The 17,649-nt window shown below is 39.3% G+C and overlaps 1 protein-coding gene across 1 annotated transcript in view; it reads right to left on the bottom strand.

Moving 5' to 3' along the window:
* LOC306868823 (adhesion G protein-coupled receptor L3-like) overlaps nt 1–17,649 on the bottom strand; it is a gene marked incomplete at its 5' end in the record, with an annotated part of 222,555 nt that overhangs the window by 129,608 nt on the left and 75,298 nt on the right. The window contains one exon of the mRNA XM_079415205.1: nt 13,810–13,919. Coding sequence (XP_079271331.1) covers nt 13,810–13,919 — 110 coding nt within the window. The remainder of the gene's footprint in view (nt 1–13,809; nt 13,920–17,649) is intronic.

The raw sequence follows: 17,649 nt of genomic DNA, 5'->3' as shown, positions 1-17,649 counted from the left end.
CTCCACAGTCTCCACGCTCCACTGTTACCTCCGGATCCCCTGCAAAAGGATTCACACTCATTCACACTCAGATAAGCCCCTAGAGTAATTCCCATTCCCCGCCTGCTTACCTGGTCATTCTGCTCATCTCATTCCCCTCTGCTACTAATCAAAAAAACCGTTGATTGTATTGCACTTACCTCTGAGTCCTGTGTCTATCTGCTTACAGAAGACCAGACCAGAACCGATGACCAGAGATGGAGTTCACGAACCCCGCCGCTGCAGATCCCCTCGAAGAGCTGGTCAGCGCTCTTCAAACAGCTCTCTCTCCGGTCACACACCCTCAGTCTGCCTCTGCCAGTCCCATGGCTATCCCCTGCTAACTATTCGTGTGAGGCGGTTGAATGTAGTGGTTTTTTTTACTCCAAGTTTCACTCTACATAGAGATGCAATCCCATAAATTTTCCAGCAAACAGGCTAAAGTTGCCTGCTAACAGGACAGGCATTGCTCTGGGCACGAGCCATCTGGAGCTCACAGAACTCTATAATTAACTCTTTTGATGTTTTCTCTTCCTACTTCAAGGAGGTCTTCGGCCTATCCACCGACTCGCTCTCCATTGCCGACCAATCATCCGTCTCCGTCAGGGAGATTTTTCGGCCAGTGACTATACCCTGCAGTTCCGAACTCTTGCGGCCTCATGTGGATGGAACGAGGCAGCGCTACTCACTGCTTGCCGTCAGGGCTTGGATCCACAGATCAGAGCCCAGATGGCAATCTATGATGACACTGTCGGTCTGGAGAGCTTTATGCAGAAGGCCGTTAAGATCTCCCAACATCTCACGACTTGTCAGCCGGACATAACCGCTCATTCTCCGTCCTCACCAGCTGCCTTTCCTCCAGTACCAGAACCTTTGCAAATGGATACTAATCGCCTCTCACGCACTGAGCGTGCTCGACATGTGCCTCTACTGTGGAGTTCCGTGACACTTCATTCGCCCCCCACGCCCAGCGGTGAGTACCCTCCAATTGGAGCCTGCTATCTCTATCCTACTATTGCTAATGGTACAACTGCTCACCCCACGTCATTTCATTTTAGTATCCGCCCTCGTGGACTCGGGATCCTCAGGCAATTTCATCTCACAAGCCCTCCTAAAACAGCTTGATTTACCCTGCCAGAGACAGGCAGAGCTGAAGATCGAGACCATACAGGGAAAGCCGCTCCGTCGTGGGCACATCAAGTTCCGGTCTCTACCGATCACTCTGCAAGTAGGCTGTCTTCATCAGGAGAGAATTTCCTTTCTGGTACTGGAGAGACCCACCGTCGATAACATCCTGGGACGCCCCTGGATGCCAGCGAGATCCTCCGATGTAGTACCTGCATCCAAAACGGTCTCTCCAACATCCCTGTACCCCTGGTTAGTAAGCTCCAAGTTCATTCCACCCTAGTGGAGAGCCCCGAACCTCGTGAGGTTCCGTCGATCCCATCTGACTACGTGGCGTTCCAGGATGTGTTCAGCAAACACGCAGCCACGAAGTTACCACCGCACCGGCCATGGGATTGTGCCATTGACCTGCTGCCTGGAGCTATACTCCCCAAGGGTCGAGTATACCCCCTGTCCATCCTGGAGCGCAAGGCGATGGAGGATTACATCAAGGAGGCTTTTCAACAACAGTTAATTCGTCCTTCCACCTCTCCGGCAGCCTCAAGCTTCTTCTTCGTGGGCAAGAAGTACAGAGGCTTGCGGCCCTGCACCGACTACCGGACCCTCAGTGATCACACTGTCAAGCTCCCTTATCCTCTTCCCCTGGTCCAGGCTGCCCTCGAGGAACTCTGTGAGGCCCGCATCTTCTCAAAGCTGGATGACCTCGTTTGTATCCAGGAAGGCGACGAGTGGAAGACGGCATTCATTAGCCCCTCAGGCCACTATGAATAACAGGTCATGCCGTATGGCCTTTCCAACTCTCCGTCTGTCTTCCAGGGGTTTAAGAACGAGGTGTTCCGGGAGTTCCTCCACCGGTTTGTCATCGTGTGCATAGACAATATCCCGATTTACTCCCGGAACCTGGCCAAACATTGCCATCAAGTGACGCAGGTCCTACGCCAACTCAGGAAACACCACCTCTACCTGAAGGTCGAGAAGTTTGAGTTCCACCCCCCCATGGTCCAGTTCCTTGGCTACATCCTCAGTGCGGATGGGATCCAGATGGACCAGGGGAAGGTCCAAGCCATCCGGGACTGGCCCCAGCCTCAGTCAGTAAATAAACTTCAACGATTCCTCGGCTTTGCAAATTTCTACCGGAGGTTCATTCTGAACTTCAGTCTCCTCTCAGCCCCCTCACTTCCATGCTCCGTCAGAAACCCAAGTCTCTGTCCTGGAACTTCGAAGCTCGAGCTGCCTACAAGAGGCTCCAGGAGTCCTTCTGCACTGCTCCCATCCTCTCACATCCCGAACCCCAACTCCCATTCATTGTGGAAGTGGATGCCTCCACCGTGGGAGTGGGAGCAGTGCTGTCTCAATACCATGGAGAGTCTCCCCGACTCCACCCTTGCGCTTACTTCTTGAGGAAGCTTTCCCCAGCGGAGCGGAACTACGATATTGGAAATCGAGACCTGATCGCCATTAAACTGGCGCTGGAGGAATGGAGACACTGGCTGGAGGGCGCTCAACACCCCTTTACGGTCATCACTGACCACAAAAACCTGGAATATCTCCGAAGTGCTAAGAGGTTAAACCCCCGGCAGGCTCGCTGGGCCCTCTTCTTCACCCGGTTCCAGTTTTCCATCACGTAACCCATACTCCCTCCAGCCGTCCTTGTGAGCCCCATCCAGTGGGCCCTGGATGAACAGATCCACATCACCTCCATCACCAAACCCGCTCCGCTGGGAGGCCCAGAGGGCAAAACCTACGTGCCCACTTCCTTGAGGACTTCCCTTCTGAGCCACAGTTTGTCTCCCGTGTCTGGAAAGCTTTCTTCAAACTCCTCGATATCACCGTCAGTCTCTCCTCAGGGTATCACCCCAGACTAACGGCCAGACTGAGCAGAAGATTCAGGAGATTGGGAGATATCTCCGGGCCTACTGTCATGACAACCAGCACAGCTGGAACCACTTCCTCCCGTGGGCCGAGTATCCACAAAATTCTCCAAAGCAAACCACCACCGGCCTCACCCCTTTCTAGTGCATACTCGGCTACCAATCCCCTCTGTTTCCCTGGACAGAAGAGCCCTCCGACGTTCCATCTGTCAACCACTGGTTCCGAGCGAGCGAGAGAGTTTGGGACTCAGCTCATGTCACAACTCCAGCAGGCAGTGAGAAGACACAAGACCTATGCAGATGCCCGTCGGTCTTCCAGCCCCGTCTATCATACTGGAGATAAGGTCTGGCTCTCCACCCGGGATCCCCGCTATATCAGTCCCTGTACCATAGAGAGGCAGATTAATGAGGTTGGAGACGGCAGATTAACCGTCTCCAACTCCCTGCACGGTATCGTATCCATCCAGCATTCCATGTCTCACTCCTCAAGCCTGTCTCTCCCTCTGTCACAGAACCCGACGAGCCTGCAGTACCTCCTGCTCCCGAGATCATTGAGGAGCCCCTAGTCTACAGGGTGCAGAACATCTTGAACTCTCGGCAACGGGGTAGTCGCCTGGAATATCTTATTGATTGGGAGGGATATGGGCCGGAAGAAAGATCCTGGATGGCCCGGGACGATGTGCTGGATCCCTCTCTCCTGGCCGAGTTTCACCAGAACCACACTGACCGTCCTGGACCCAGAGGCCGTAGCCGACCCCATCGCCGTAATAGGGCATCAGGAGCCACCCCTGGAGGAGGGGGTACTGTCAGAGAGTCACTGCAGTCTCCACTAACAACACTCACCAGATCCCAATCCCCTGATTACTAATCACCGCCACCTGTCAGCACTCATCAACAGCACTATATCCCTGCACTCCTCCTGTTCGGTCACTGTCTGGTCTCATACATTCCATGTTGACTAACTTGACCCACTTACCTTTTGTCTACTTACCAGTTGCTCCAGTGTTCCTATCCCTGTTCTCCACCGCTCCAGTTCTCCACAGTCTCCACGCTCCACTGTTACCTCCGAATCCCCTGGAAAAGGAAAAAGGACATTCACACTCAGATAAGCCCCTAGAGTCATTCCCATTCCCCACCTGCTTACCTGGACATTCTGCTCATCTCATTCCCCTCTGCTAGTACTCAATAAACCTGTTGATTGTATTGCACTTACCTCTGAGTCCTGTGTCTACATGCTGACAATGGGCTACAGCAGCAGCAGAAGACCACACCGGGTGGTCTTCACAGATGGACTGTTTCGGTGTTCAGTCATGAAAGTGTCTCTCTTAAGTGACCTTTTCATTAATATGATATTATTTGCAAGCACAGTTTATTTTATTTATTTTTTTAAACACACTTTTAAGATTTGAAGTACACTACAAGTGCACATTCACTACAATTAGTGCACTTCTTTTTCACAAGGTGTGAGATTGACAGTGTTATTTTCAGCAATACTTTTTATTTAGCATATTGAGCGCTGAAATATTCTCTTCTCCCACCACCTGTCAAACCGACTCTTCTCATCATCCAATCAATCCCAGAAGGATAAAATCAAGATCTCCAAATATCCTGCTTCTCTGTGAAATATAATATATTATGAAAATAAAATGTGAATGGCATTTCACACTGATTTTGAGTCAGTGCTAAACGGCTGATTAGAGAAGTGTTTAGTCTCCTGATTATAGTGAAACGCTTCATTAAGATCAGGAAAATAGACACATTAATAGCCGTTTTCTGCTTGTCAAATGAAGTCCAAACCAGCAGCAGCCTTAAAGTGGCATAAAAGCGCTTTCACTGTTTGACCTCTGAGGAGCCGCGGCCGCTGAATTATGAATGAATGGAAATGCGTATATAGCTGATAAGAGTAAACATATTAGAGTATGTCAACACAGCTGATTTAACAACTACAGGCTGCAGGTGTTTCACACACACACACACACACACACACAAGTTTCCAGGTGTCCTCCAGCTACCTCACTTTAACCATGTCAACACATCAATCACCAAGAAACCGCACTACAACTAGTGTGTCAATACATGGCAATCATATCTGACAGAGAGACAGAAAGACAGAGAGAGGAGAGGGTCATGACAGCTGTCAACAACATGACCAGGGTACAGTTCAGCCCAACAACAAACCAAATAAAGTCAAATCCAAGAAATAAGTCATATTGTTTAAAGTAAGTAACTAACTGACTAACTACCTATTTATTTAACACTTAATTGCTTGTTTATCACAATTAAATGAAAAAAAAAAAGGTTTATAATATTTTTAATATTTATAAACATGCTTAGAAAAAAACATTACTGGTCTTGAGACAAAACAAAGGCACTGATATATTTTAAGATCAGTCAGAGCAAGTTTATTTCAGTTGAAACAGCTAAGACTTACATTTTAGTCTAGGACTAGGCTTAAGCCTTGTCTGTGAAACCGGGGGTATATGTAATACTGTATATGTATTATTATTATTATTTGCATTAAAGCATTATATTCATGACAATTATGTAAATTTATTCCCAAGTAAATATATTATTATTATTATTAAAACTACTGTAATGTAGAAATATAATAGTGTATATTTTAATTGTAAAGTACTTTTTACAGTATGCTGATTTAAAGTAAATAAAAATGCATTTAAATATTTGATGCAAATGTCAATAAAAATTACAGGCATATTTAAAAAAAAAAAAATTAAAAGACACTTAAAAGTAACACATTTGAACAGATTGTGATGTATGGAGTTTTTTTTTATGCTTTTGTTCATTTCTGTAGTTCAAATGAAATAACTTGACAATGACAAAAACAAGGTCATGGTTTTATTTCCACACACTGCAAGCTTGAATGGTCGTATACATGGCTTCAGATAAAGCATCTGCCTGACGCAGAAAGTCATTTGTGTTTTATTCTTATTTTGGGCTGAAACGTGACCCTGACGATGGTGAGATTCACCCATCTCAGACACGTGAGGCCTGACAGCACTTAAAAATCTCCAAATGAATGGCTGTGGTGACGGCGGTGATTGTGTTTGATTGCTGCGGTGCGTCTGGAGGGTTTGTGAGTGTGCGTGTTAAAGGGAAATTAAGTGTTTTGGGACTGTGATTTCCACCCAACCGCAGGATCAACAATTAACGCTTGACACCGGCTCTTTACAAAGTCAAACACACAAACACAGAATATACAGAACGACTGCAGCAGAAGATGTGGAGCACACACTAGTATTAGCAGGAACACATTATTGGAGCGGTTTAATTAAATTAAAATGTATTATAGTTCAAATTTATATTGATATCAATTAGCTGAACTTTAGAGTGATTTTTGACCCACTTAAGTACTGATGACTGTACCAGCATGCATTAATTATAAACTAAAATATGCTTTAATGTCATTTCTACTGAAACTTGTATGTCATGTATTTAAACAAATTATATTAAATTGAAATGTAATACTGAATAACATGCTAGAGTTAAAATTATAATCAAGTTCTTTACATGTGCTTTAGTATGTTAGTCAAGACAACTTCAAACCATTGTTTCCAGCTTAAATATGAGTCCATAATAATGCTTCCTCCAGTGAAAAAGGCCGCCATCTGTTGTCTCTCACATCAAAATCCACCCACATATTTATTTAGAGCTGTTTTGATCTGTGCAGATTTCTCTCCTGATTCAGAACAGACCACTTTTTCACGGGAGGAAGCGTTATTATGGATTCATATTTTAGTTAAAAACATCTTAACGATGGATTTGTTTCAGCTTTTGTCTTCTCAAGACATTAACAGATGGACTGGAGTGGTGTGGATTATTGTGGTGTTTTTATCAGCTGTTTGGACTCTCATTCTGACGGCACCCATTCACAGCAGAGCATCCATCGCTGAGACAGTGATGCAATGCTACATTTCTCCAAATCTGACGAAGAAACAAACTCAATACATCCTGGATGATCTGAGGGTGTGTACATTTTTAGCACATTTTAATTTTTGTGTGAACAATTACTTTAAAAACTATTTTGCTGGACAACTGAATGAACAATATCTAGCTAAAGTCTGAGATAAAGAGAGTGAGTTCAGTGGTCATAAAACATAACCGGTCAATCTCACTCTTCACACTTGATAAAAAAAACACACAGAAAGAGTAATCAGGTGTATGAAATCCCCTCATACCCACACACACACACACACACTCATGTTGGCAGGTCGTGTGTAACAGCAGGTGTGAGTGTGAGGTGTTGCTGCGTGAATTATCTCTCTGAATCAAAACTGAAATTCTCTAAAATGGTCTGGTAATGGCAAAAGCGAACTAGACTAACGAGGTTAGTCGCTCCTGCAGCGATCTGACATAAACACTGATAATCCTGCTGCTGCGCCTCACCATGAAACGCCACAAAACAGCCTCTGAAAATGTTGTTTTCCTCTTCTTTCCTACAAATGATCAGTGCTTTAATGTCATTCATCTGAACTCTTTCAACCAAAAGAGTTAAAATTATATGTGACCCTGGACCACAAAACCAGTCTTAAGTGTCAATTTTCCAAAATTGAGTTTTATACATCATCTGAAAGCTGAATAAATAATATTTCCATTGATGCACGGTGTGTTATGATCGGACAATATTTGGCTGAGATACAACTATCTGAAAATCTGGAATCTGAGGGTACAAAAATATCCAAATATTGGGAAAATCTCCTTTAAAGTTGTCCAAATGAAGTTCTTAGCAATGCATATTACTAATCAAAAATGAAGTTTTGATAGATTTATGGTAAGAAATTTACAAAATATCTTCATGGAAAATTATCTTTACTTAATATTCTAAAGATTTTTGACATAAAAGAAAAATCAATAATTTTGACCCATACCATGTATTTTTGGCTATTGCTACAAATATACCCCAGCGACTTAAGACTGAGTTTGTGCTCCAGGGTCACGTATATCATATGAGCCATATATTTATTATTTATTTAGTTTCTTATGATCCGTATATCTATTATTCATTTAGTTTCTTATGATTGTATTATATTGCATTACACAAAAGTTTGCGGTCAATAAAGGTTTTTTTTAAGAAATTAATACTTTTATTCAGGAAGGTTGCATTAAATTGATCAAAAGTCACAGTAAATAAATTTTAAAATGTTACAGAAGATTTGTCTTTCAAATAAATTGTTCTTTTAAAATTTCTATTTACCTGTGAATCCTGAAAATTAAAATGTATCACAGTTCCCACAGAAATATTGGGCAGCACAACTGTTTTCATCACTGATAATTATAATGTGTTAATATTTCACAATGTTACTGTATTTCTGATCAAATCAATGCAGCCTTGGTGAGCAGAACATTATAATATATTTATATATTATTACAATATGATAATATTGAATTCACATTTTTTTGCAGTAAATATTAATATGTAATAATTCTCACACAAAGAGCAACAAAACCAGGATTTGAGTTTGTAATGCATTAAAATAACTGGACAGCACAGTGCTGAATTATGGTTATGAAGCGAGTTGTTGCGTCTCTGCTGCCGTTCTGGCCCCGTTTCCTCTTCAGGGTCAGAAATCAGACAAGCAGATGAAACATGGGACTCATTAGGCCCTCGATGATTTAATTACTGACCTAAAAACAACCCAAATTAATAAACCCACAAGGCTATGGTTTCAGTCTCTGTAATCTGATACTGATATTTTCTGCGTCCTCTGTGAACGCTTGGATGGAAAAGCTTTGAGAAAAGCCAAGCCGTTTGGAAAGGAGATGGAGATGATTTCGGCGAGCTGCGATCTGTTTTCCAGCGCAGCAGCGGCGGTCTTCAGCGCTGTCCACGTTGATTATCTTCTGTGATTTTTGGGGTGAAAGCCCAGCGGACGCTTCTTTGGATGCTCTGATTTCTCCAGATCTCCCTGAAGCTCTCGCAGGTCGCAGGAGGACCGATGAACACGGCGAGCAACACGCCGGTCTCTTGGCTCTGGCTTTAATCGGATTCAAAGCCACCCGATACCTGTAATCACCTGCGTATGATAAACACCTGATGGCGTCCAGATACTGCCAGCACTGATTAACTGGCCGTTCAGCATCAGGGTAATTAACAAGCGCTGATTGGTTTCACAGCAGCAGCTGAAGAGAGCCAACATCAGCAAACCACTGGATCCCATGCTCGGATCATTTTTATATTTGATACTTAATGATTCAGCTTTAATTTTAACATTTCACTAATTGTGTTGTGTATATATATATATATATATACTGCTGCTCAAATTTTGGGATCAGTAAGATCTTTAATGTTTTTTAAAGAAGTTTCTTCTGCTCATCAAAAACTGTTATTTTGTGAAATATTATTGCAATTTAAAATAACAGTTTTCCATTTTAATACACTTTAAAATGTAATTTATTTCTGTGATCAAAGCTGTATTTTCAGCATCATTACTCCAGTATTTTATTTATTTTTACTAGCTTAAATAAAATACTAAATTTAAGTTTTATAACATTTATTTAAATTTATATATTTTAATTTGGATATGTTATTTAATTAACCTTTTGTATTGTTTTATTTTATTTCAAATAACATGTATTTTATTTTATATATTTTAATAGCTCAGATAATTAGATAAATTTAAGTTTTTGTATATTTTATTTATTTCAGTTAGCATGTTTTATTTTACATATTTCTTACTAGCTAAATAAGATAACACACGTTTTGTATATTTTGTTTTAGTGAACCATAATAACAAGCTCTGATTGGATGCCAGTGTTGTGTTGCCCCGGTAACCCTGCGACAGGTAAACGAGTGCAGATTGAGCACAGGTGCTGTTTGTGGAGCAGATGATGGCGAATCGTTTGGCGAGATGACAGAACATTGCACGTAAGCAGCACAGAGCGAGATCAGCTTATGCACACAAGATTGATTACAGACAGAGAAAGACGCAGCTGCAAAAAAACCTGCCAGAACAATCAGCTCTCCTTCTCCATACAGCTGTTGTCTATGTTCAGACCAAACGAGCACAATGCATGCTGGGACGCTTCTCCTCGCCCCTCTCCTGCTGAAACCGCGTTATTGGGATCTGGATTTAAGGCAGCAGTAATTAAGCGCTAATGAAATATCTGTGCTACACCTGAACAGACCAGCGGCTGGATATCTGCAGCATCTGACCCTCGTTCACCGACGAACAGCTTCTGCTCTCAGATTTAAGTGACACCCAACAAACTAACACACAGAAAAGGGCATTGCTACACTAGAATGATCTAAGATTGATCTTTGTTTTTTGAAAATCCAGTGGTTTAGTTTAGTACAGGGGCAATGTACATTAATAAACATGGCTGTAAATGTGCCAGAATTAGCCAAAGAGCCTATTTTTCATCTGTAGACCCTTGACAGAACTCACCCTAAAAACAAAACAGAGCATCTTTTATCACAACCAACAAAGAAGAAGAGATAAAGTCGAATGCTTAAAAAAAATACAAATACTTGATTGCACATAAAAAAATAAAATTTGCAATGTGGTTGCATGGTAATAATAATTGATTGGTATTATGTGCATAGTATGTATAATCAATAAAAAAGTAGCTGTAGTCTGATTATGAGTATTTTAAAATATAAACTAATTACAAGTACATATTGTTTTTAATCTGATTAAATAATCCAGATTACATGTCTGGGAGTAAGAAATTACATGAAACGGAATTACGTAATTTCATTACAAAATGTGACTGTAATCTGTTAAAAAAATTGTGTAATTAAATTACAGTTACTTATGAAAATGATAGTGATTACAAAGGAGGTTACATCTGAATATTTAATTGATTTATTTTCCAAATTGCACTGACTACTCAAAAATATGAGACGCCAGTATTTCAGGAGTTTAGGACACGTTAACTGTTTTATTTCCTATTTGGGCTTGTGTTTAGCTTTTATTTGTGTGTGTGTGTGTGTCTGTGAGTGTGTTTCAATGACTCTGCAGAAGAATTCAAGGTCAAAGCTGAAATAGATAATAATGGCAGCCTGAGCTCCAGACATCAACAGCAGTGTCCATCACTCAGGGTCAGCCCGAACACAAACTCACCTTCGCTGACCCGGTGTGTGTGTTTGATGTGTAGAGAGAGAGAGACGCCAGCTGTCGGTCACACACTCACCGGTGGTATTTCTCTATGAATACTAATACACGTCAAACACACGATCCCCACCACCGTCCTGCACTGCACAATATCAGCAAAAATCTCTTCCTCTGAGGAGTGAAACTTTGATCAAACTGAGACCAGAAGTTCAGCTTCACTAAAAGACAGTGAATGTCATAAATCAGTTCGTCTTCACTGTATATTTGAATTAGCTCAGAAAACCCCGCCTTCAGATTCACCTGACCTCAGAAGCCCAGCCCACTTGGATTCAGGAGCTCCGCCCACTTCCATTCTCTCATTCAACACTGAACATGGCTGAAAATTCTGCATTGCATCCCAGGAATAAATTACATTTTAAATCACATTCACATAGAAAATGGTTATTTTAAATTGTAATAATATTTCACTGTTCAAATAAATGTAGCCTTGGTGAACATAAGTGAGGTATTTCCTGCTGTATTTGTCCTCGTTGTGAGTTTACAAGCTCCGCCCTCTTTTCCTTCTCCATTAATGAGTTCGTCCATCTCGTTTTAGCTTTTTTCTCCGGTATCTGGTCCTCTCTTCATCAAGCCGATATTCCGCTCACTTTCAACCCTTCTTCATTCTCCTCTCATGCGACCGCAGAATGACAGATTTAGTATGCGCTGAGGTGCATTTGTCACTGATAATATAACGCGTCTCTCCTGCATAAACACATGTGAATGCGCTCTGACAGTGACAAATAAACGCTCCCTCTCAAAAGTCCTCTGGGTAACGCCGATTCAATTACACACGTGAGACTGTGAGGACTCAAGATATCAGACGACTCGTCCCGTTTGTGTTCTGTTAATTGGCACTTTGATATTCATGAGATCATTTAGCAAAAAGTGAACATTGCGTCATTCTGGCTTACTGGCATGTCAATCCAAAAACAGCTTCCACAGAGACTTCTGAAGAATCTTCCACGCAACAACAGTTCAGAACTTCATCTATCAAACTCTAAACAGAACAAAACCACTATAAAAGTTGAGTTATAATCAATGCCTTCTGAGTCTATGTCCTGCTAAAGGAAAATACTTTACAGGATGGAGATACTGTCACGTGTGTACAGTGTTATGTTGTATATGCCACACTGAAAATATTCCCCTCTGTCCAAGATTTATTCATTTATTTGTTTGTTTGTTGGTTGGTTGTTGTTATTAAAGTGTCATTTACATTTATTTTATTTTTTTATTCTTGCATGTATATACACTTTTACTTACTGAGATTGGATTGGATTTAATTTAATGAATTAATTAATTTATATATGTATTTGTCGCTTGGTTGTTGTTGTTGTTATAAAGTGTCAGTTAGTTGGTTAGTTAGTTAGTTAGTTAGTTACTTTATTGTTCAGCCTTGGCTGAAAATTGGTCTTTGGTCTCGCTTACATACACAATGACAGAACAATTCACAAACACATCAAATAAATAATTAATACATTCATCCAATAACAATTGTTTTTTTTATTCTTACATGTGTATTTACTAATTTATTTATTTATTTACAGTTTTTTTTTTTTTTTTTTACTATTTTTTATTTGCATATTAATTACTTTTTTATTATTATTGAACATTTGTGATACTATTACATTTCAAATTTTCTAATTTGAAATTTCCCGGACAAAATTCTTCATGAAGTAAAATCACAAAGGAATATTCTGAATATATTCCAAATATAAAAGTGAATTACTCACTCAATGTTAAGAGTTTCTTTTATTCAGCAAAGCGTCATTTATTTGGTCAAAAAATACAGCAAAAACAGCAACATTATGAAATATTATTGCAAAAATAACTTTTATATAATGTGAATATATTGTAAAATGTAATTGATTTCTGTGATGCGCAGCTGTATTCTCAGCATCATTACTCCAGTCTTCAGTGTCACATGATCTTCAGAAATCATAATAATATACTGATTTACTGCTCAACAAACATTTCTGATTATTATCAATGTTGAACACAGTTGTGCTGCATAATATTTTTGTGGAAACCGTAACATTTTATTTTTCAGGCTTCTTTGATTAATACAATTTCAAAAGACCAGCATTTATTTGAAATGGGAATATTTTGTAACATTTTAAATGCCTTACATTCACTTTTGATCAATTTAATGTGTATTTGCTGAATAAAAGTATTTATTTACTTCAAATAAAACCTTACTGACCCTGAACCTTTGAAGAGTATTGCGGCAGTTGCAGGAAGCGAGAAACTGTTTCCTCTGCAGCAATTAAACTCAATTCAGTGAAGAGTGACGCTAGCGTGGTGCTCATTTATCAGTAAAGACGAACACTGGCGTCAGGAAAAGCCAACAGAGTAAACAGCGCAGGTATTCCTGCCGGCAGATGGATGCGACGCTACTCTCATAACTAAAGACACAGAAGAGCCAATCTATCAGTCTATCAAACTCTATCATTAGCTATCTGGCAACTTGCTCATTTTGCAAACTTTCACACACACACACACACACACTCGCTACAGATAGGGACAGATGAGTTCAAATGAAGGAGAGACTTTAAACTGCAGGAGAAAGAAGAATAAATCAGTTCCCTGAGCTGCAGGAGGAAGATGTTGTGTGTGTTTGTGTTGAAGTGCTTTCATCAGACAGCGATCACAGACAGACGTGTTGATGAGAAACGCATACGTACTGTATGGGACGCACTCATACTGCACTTCCAGGTATTTGTATGTCCCGGGACAGGGGTCAGGAAACGCATCCGGTCCGGCCACGACAGCGCACTGCGTCCGATTATTACACCTGAAAACACACACACACGCACACACACACAGAGGGGAGAAAGATCATTAGCAGTGTGTTACTATTGCATACTTAGGGTTTGGAGTTTGTTGGCATTTCTAACCTTTAAAGGACACGGTTTGAGCTTAAAACATCCATTGTTTTTTATGATGTTTGGACAATAAAACTGAACCACATGTTCAATTACCAAAATGTCATATGTGACCCTGGAGCACAAAAGCAGTCTTAAGTCACTGGGGTATATTTTGTAGCAATAGCCACAAATACATTGTATGGGTCATCGATTTTTCTTTTATGGCAAAAATCATTAGGATATTAAGTAAAGATCATGTTCCGTGAAGATATTTTGTACATTTCTTACCGTAAATATATCAAAACTTCATTTTTGATTAGTAATATGCATTGCTAAGAACTTCATTTGAACAACTTTAAAGGAGATTTTCTCAATATTTAGATTTTTTTGCTCCCTCAGATTCCAGATTTTCAAATAGTTGTATCTCAGACAAATATTGTCCTATCATAACAAACCATACATCAATGGAAAGATTATTTATTCAGCTTTCAGATGATGTATACATCTTAATTTTGAAAATTAACACTTAAGACTGGTTTTGTGGTCCAGGGTCACATATTATATTAACATATAGATAACATATTATAACTATAACAGATAATATTATTGAAAAGACCACTTAAGTGACTTACAGTAAAGAGAAACACTTTCATAACTGTTTCTAAAAACACTTTTAAAAAGTGACCTTTGAAATAATGTCAAATTAAAAGTTTTACTTTAAAGTGCATTAAATCATTGTTTTAATAACCCTTTATCATGTTTTAAAGAAGTGCACTTATTTTGTTGCATTGACTAACATACTAAAGCACATTTAAGTTCTCGATTATGATTTTAACTGTACTGTGTTATGCGACATTACGTTTAAAGTGAATATATTTTAAATGTACTAAATTGCATAAACATATGCTTAAACACAAGACATACAAGTTTCAAGGACAATAGAAGTAATTACGAAATTACATTTAAAGATGTAAGATGTAAGTCCTACTTAAGCAGGTCAAAAAAGACTCTAAAGTTCAACTAATTGAATTCAATATATATTTCTGAATTTAATATATATTTAAACTGTAATACATTTTCATTTAATTGTAATTAACATACAATCTAGTGTCTGAAATCATATTCGGTTCACATTTAAGTATTATTTCCGTAGTTATCATCTGGAGTTGTTTGCAACTGATTCCACTCTGTATTATAACATGTTTTTTGTCGATATCACAACACAGCTACACAAATATACGGCAGTATTAATGCTGCAGCAGAATCTGTAGCACATGACACTTTGGTCAAATGTTTAATACCATCATATCACTCGACCCAATCATAAATTATCAATCATGTTCCGCCTCACATTATTTCCTGCTGAATATTCAGTTTCTGGGGGAAATACGCCACATTACAGATTCAAATCAAGTTTTAAAGAATCATGGCAATCATTTAAAGATGAAATCTTCCATGAGGCTCAATGTCAGAGTAATGTCAGCGGATCAGCGTGTGATGAACGCCCAGCACCTGAGACACTCGCGGCTGATTGAACCGTTAGCATGTGGCTAATGAGGGAGAACAAATGCTTTCTGAGTGCTGGTGTGTGTGTGTGTGTGTGTGTGTGTGTGTGTATGCTTCCGTACGAAGCGTATCAGTGTGTATGTGAAATCTTGTGTATGTGACTGATATTTTAGAGGACAAAAGCACCCATGTGCAAAATCAGCCTGAACATATTTAATGCCATTTCATTATCCACACACACCTTTACTCAGCTGTCTAAACGAGGAATCCCAGCACACCGCTTAAGCTGATTACAATCAAACCAGACCAGAACCTGACAAGAAAACTTTTTGCCAAAAAGATGTAAATAACTATGTAACATCACAAATATCTTAAAAGACAGCATATAGAATAATTATGATTGAATCAAACTATAACCTTACAAGGAGACTTTCTGCAATTTTAAATTTAAAATATATAAAAATAAACATATATATATATAATTATATAATTAACAAAATAATATGCAAATAAGTAAAAATGTAAATAATTAGTTAACACACACACACACACACACACACACATACAGTATATATATATATATATATATATATATATATATATATATACACAGTCATGGCCAAAAATATCGGCACCCTTGGTAAATATGATCAAAGAAGCCTGTGAAAATTAATCTGCATTGTTAATCCTTTTGATCTTTTATTTAAACAATTCACAAAAAACTAACCTTTCATTGGATAATAACAATTTGAAATGGGGGGAAATATCTTTATGAAATAAATGTTTTTCTCAAATACATATTGGCCACAACTAACGGCACCCTTTTATTCAATACTTTTTGAAACCTCCATTTGTCAGTTTAACAGCTCTAAATGTTCTCCTGTAATGCCTGATGAGGTTAGAGAACACCTGACAAGAGATCAGAGACCATTCCTTCATCCAGAATCACTCCAGATCCTTTAGATTCACAGCTCCATGACGGTGCTTCTTCTCTTCAGTTCACCTCACTCATTTTCTACAGGGTTCAGGTCAGAGGACTGGAATGGCCAGCAGAAGCTTGGTTTTGTGCTCAGTGACCCATTTTTGTTTTGTTTTTGAGGTTTGTGTTTGGATTATTGTACGGTTGGAAGATCCAAACATGGCCCAGATTTCTAAGAGAGTCAGTCACTTATTGATTTTTTATCTGTTGGCCTTTGATAGAATCCATGATGCCATGTGTCTAAACAAGATGGACCTCCAGCAGAAATATAGGCCCACAACATCACAAATACAGCAGTATATTTCATTGTACACATGGGGTACTTTTTATCCCTGTGTTCACCAAACCCATCTTGAGTGTTTGCTGCTAAAAAGCTCATGTTTTAGTTTCATCTGACCATAGAAGCCAGTCCCATATGAAGTTCCAGTCGTGTCTGATAACTGAATATGCTGGAGTTTGTTTTTGGATGAGCTAGAATTTTTCTTGAAAGACACACGTCCTCTTCCAGGGAGTTTCATAACATTTTCTGTTGATTGGAAATTCTTAATTATTGCCCTGATGGTGGAAATGGGAATTTTCACTGCTCTAGCTCTTCTAGCCACTTCACTAATTTGTGAAGCTCAATTATCTTTAGCTGCACATCAGAAATATATTCTTTGGTTTTTCTCATTGTGATGGATGATTAAGGGAATTTGGGCTTTGTTTTCCCTCCTATTTATATTTCTGTGAAACAAGAAGCCATGGCTGGATAATTTCATGTTTATAATCACCCCGGAGTGCTCAAAATTGTGAATATGAATGGGGATATACTTCAGAGATATTTTACTCATAAGAATTTCTAGGGGTGCCAGTAATTGTGTCCAATGTGTATTTGAGAAAAACATGTATTTCATAATGATACCCCCCCCCCCCCCCTTTAAATTGTTATTATCCAATGAAAGGTTAGATTTTTGTGAATTTTTTTAATAAAAGATCAAAAGGATTAACAATGCAGATTAATTTTCACAGCCTTCTTTGACTGTATATATAGTATAATTTAGATTTTTTTTAAAACAATCTTACAAGAAAACAATCTTCTGTTTTAGATTCATAAAATAAACTTATGCAAAATAATATGGAAACATTTCAGAATGTAAATATTATGTAATATATCAGATATAATATACATGTCT

The sequence above is a fragment of the Barbus barbus genome (assembly GCF_936440315.1).
Source record: "Barbus barbus genome assembly, chromosome: 1".
Classification (NCBI taxonomy): Eukaryota; Metazoa; Chordata; class Actinopteri; order Cypriniformes; family Cyprinidae; genus Barbus; species Barbus barbus.
This window is presented reverse-complemented; position numbering and strand designations above follow the sequence as displayed.